The sequence below is a fragment of the Camellia sinensis genome, chromosome 4 (assembly GCF_055761805.1).
Source record: "Camellia sinensis isolate YWXY chromosome 4, ASM5576180v1, whole genome shotgun sequence".
Classification (NCBI taxonomy): Eukaryota; Viridiplantae; Streptophyta; class Magnoliopsida; order Ericales; family Theaceae; genus Camellia; species Camellia sinensis.
The window spans coordinates 63,677,843-63,681,410 of record NC_138964.1 but is presented as its reverse complement, the minus strand read 5'-3'; the positions used below and the strand labels follow the sequence as shown (position 1 = coordinate 63,681,410).

The following is a 3,568-nucleotide window of genomic DNA, read 5'->3' as shown; positions in this document are numbered from 1 at the left end:
GTAGTGGTGGGATAGAAAGCGAAATCCTTCAGACAAGCTGCATTCTGGAAGCATTTGGGAATGCAAAAACATCTAGGAATGACAATTCTAGCTGATTTGTGAGCCTCTCTCTCTCTCTCTCCCTCTCACACCTCGTCCTCTCATCTTCCAAACAGAATGCACTCCTGTTTTTGTTATGCATTTTAGCTTAAAGATTATTTACGAACACTACTTGAATGAGTTGATCATTGTGCAATACTTAAATGAGTTACTTCAAAAGATATACAGATCAACTCTTCTTGTTGTGGTGCAGCGGAAGTTGATTGAGATTCATTTTAGTGCAATGGGGAAAATATGTGGTGCTCAAATCCAGACTTGTAAGCATGTTTACATCAGAAAGTTGCTAAAGACTCATTTTCTTGTGATCCTGTTTCAATTATGTTTACTAGCTTGATTTATTTTTTGATTGCATATGTGCTGTAAAACATCAACTCCTTCAATAATCATGGATAGTTCTGCTTGAAAAGGTATGTTGATTCCACTGTAAACTCGTATGTATTTATTTATTTTGTTTATATAAATAACACATGCCTGATAAAAGTATATGATGTTTTCTTTGAGCAGTCAAGAGTGGTTCAGCTCGCTCATGGAGAAAGGTGATACCATATCTTTTACCAACTTTGTGCTGGTGCTCCGTCTGGCCTCAAAGGTTGTTTGTATCCTATCATTATTTCATTCATGGAAGTTCAGTGAATCTAGAAATAGTTGTTGGAGTGATAGAATCTGAGATCCATTCTGGGTTTCCAATAACATGATGTAGAAAATTATATTTTTTTGTTAAGAAGCTAGAGACATTTCTGATGAGATATATGATGTTGTTCTCTATATCAGCTATATAATTACAACCTAAGAAAATTTATGGTCTCTGACTTCGTGTCATATATTTCTTTACAGATAGACTGAATCTAAAATCGGCTGTTGAGTTCCATTATCTAAGTTAGAGTGGCTGCTTGGCAATTGATGATGTTGATGATGCTAGGAAATTTCAAATGCTTATGGTAATTAGACTTCACTAAACAGTGAAATTTTCTCTTTGTTCTTTCTGTGTCCTAATTATTTTTAATTTTATTTATTTTTTTCTACTTTGACAGGAAGCCTTAGATACTGTTCGACTTTGCAAAGAAGACCAAGACAATGCATTTGAAATGCTTACTGCAGTGTTGTGGCTGGGAAACATATCATTTCAAGTAATTGACAATGAAAATCATGTAGAGGTGGTGGCTGATGAAGGTAAGGTATCTTGGTTTCTAGTTATTTTTTATTTATAAATAAAATAAAATTCAATTCTGGTGGTTTTCCTTTCCTTAATGTTGTTTCTACGTAAACTTTGAATTTCTATTATTTTTTTTACTATCTTGGACATTTGTATTTGGTCATGGGTGAGGGCATTGGTTGTATATCTGCACTGTAGGAGCTACATGTTAATTTATATGGGTAAAATACTATCTATTAAGCATTTCATACTGGATATAGATTGAAAATGTCACCAACAAGTTATCTATGAAGTAGAATGAATCAGGTGATTTTTTTCTATCACCCTTGCTTCATGTCATGGTATCCTCCAGGTAGCTTGCCTAGTACATCATCGAGTACTGGTTCAACACATGACACTACTGCTGGTATGAACTATTTTATTCAATTGAATTACTCCATTAGATTTCTTTGTTAATGTTCTTTTTTCTTTTGATGTTTTACATTTCTTTGTTAATGTTATTTGTTGATTGGCTTCAGGTTCAGTCTAGTTAGTTGAGTTCTGTGATGTGCATGGTCATAAACATTTTAAGTCTTTGATTAACTTGGCTATTGCATATGGATTTAGATCATCATCAATTTATATTAAAATATTCAGCATTGGGAAGGTGTTCACCTGATATTTTGCTGCATTTATTTGCTTTCCCTTAGGTGGAATGGTGAGAGATGCTTTGTGGAGAGTGCTTTTGTCGCTGATATTTTCAATATAATTGGTGAGAAATGCAATTAACTTGGAGTTTTCAGACTACAAGAGGTTGATAAACAATAGCATTGTGCTACAAAACATCAAATTTTGCAGAAATGTTTTTGCTGCTCGTTGTTTTCGGCTTAATAGCAAGTGACGAATATAGTGCACAGTGCACAATAGAATTGGGAGACGCAAAATCTGAAAATTGCTGCTCTTACCAAAGATATGATTTGCTTGCTCCCTAAGTCTGGAGCAATTTAGGAAACACAGACAATACTTTTTTTCATTTTTTTGTAAATCATAACTGTTTTGTTTTTCAAGTTACTTTGTAATTAGCTAGAAATGAACTACATGTTTTGGATAATAGAGTCAATGATACTGTGTTGTTATGGGGCATGACTTGAATTGCAGAGATCCAGATATACTTTGTTGTTATGTATAATCACTGTTGTTGAATAAGGGGTGAACAACCCATAGAGATCAAGAGATTGATGAATTGCTGGTTTTAAAATGTAGAACATTACTTGATTTGCAGGTTTTAAAATGCTACACACTTGGAAAAAATGACAGAAAATAAAATGTGAACATATTCATTCTAGGTATACTTGCAACTGCACTAATTTAGAATACCCCCCTCCCCCCCCCCCCCAAAAAAAAAAAAAAAAAAAAAAAGTGATGTTTTTTGAAAAAACGCCACAAAATGACGTCATTGTCACCACAAATTAAAAAATTTAAAAAATAAAAAAACAGTGGCGTTTTTTCAAAAAAACACCACTAAATGACGTCATTGTGACGTCACGTTAATTTGGGACAGAGGGTGAGGCGGTCGTCAAAGATTTTGCGGCGTTTTAAGAAACACCGTATAATATTTTTAGCGATGTTTTTTAAACGTTGGGTAGCTATTGCGGCGGCCCTATCAGTGGCGAAAATTTTACACGTCACTATAAGATATTACGGCGTTTTCAGGATTTTCGCAGCGTTTTCAAAACGTTGCTAAAAAACGAATTCCCTGTAGTGATATAACACTACTCCTTGGTTAACTCGGTAGACCAACGTTGTTAAAATCGAATCATTGTGAGAGGCCCTTGGATTGAATCATAAAATTATATTGAGAATTGTAAGATTTTATTTTCAGTGTAAAAAAAAAAACAAAAATTTATCAATAATAATAAATATATGTTAAATAATTGAAAATTTTACCCATAAATCACATATGGAAGAATGTTAATCCATTTAAAACTAAGAGTTTTCTTATGAACCAATTAGTCGTTTTTGTTTTTGAAAGTAATATTTATTTGATTTAGTGCCATTTGAGTTTAAGGAAATGTCATTTTGTGATTCATTTATCAAATTATTTGATTTGTTTTTGGGATAAGAATGGAATGATGAAGTGTAAAAGATGGTTTTTGGAGGGATTGGTGACTGAAGTTTAAACTGTCGAGTGTTGAAATCCACATTTCTATTAGTGTGATTTTCTGATGTTACATTGGAGTGTTATGTTTGGAAAAAGTATATTAAGGAGTTTTTTGTGTGTTACATTGATTGAAGTGATATGTTTGGGGAAAAAAAAACATTAAGGAGTTTTTTAAT

General features: G+C 33.0%; 1 protein-coding gene across 2 annotated transcripts; it reads left to right on the top strand.

Annotated features, from left to right (window-relative positions):
* The first annotated feature begins 365 nt into the window (after positions 1-365).
* Positions 366-2,179, top strand: LOC114308871 (myosin-1). 2 transcript variants are annotated; one of them, XM_082922909.1, is made up of 6 exons: positions 366-506; positions 604-688; positions 934-1,037; positions 1,131-1,269; positions 1,605-1,658; positions 1,942-2,179. In XM_082922909.1, the coding sequence occupies exons 3-6, from the start codon at positions 1,029-1,031 to the stop codon at positions 1,998-2,000; spliced, it is 261 nt and encodes an 86-aa protein (XP_082779035.1). In that variant the 5' UTR covers positions 366-506; positions 604-688; positions 934-1,028; the 3' UTR covers positions 2,001-2,179. The 2 variants fall into 2 exon arrangements, 1 of the variants encoding a protein (XP_082779035.1); XR_014365638.1 differs by lacking the exons at positions 366-506; positions 1,605-1,658 and having other exon boundaries at positions 596-688; positions 1,942-2,107.
* The last annotated feature ends 1,389 nt before the right edge of the window (positions 2,180-3,568 follow it).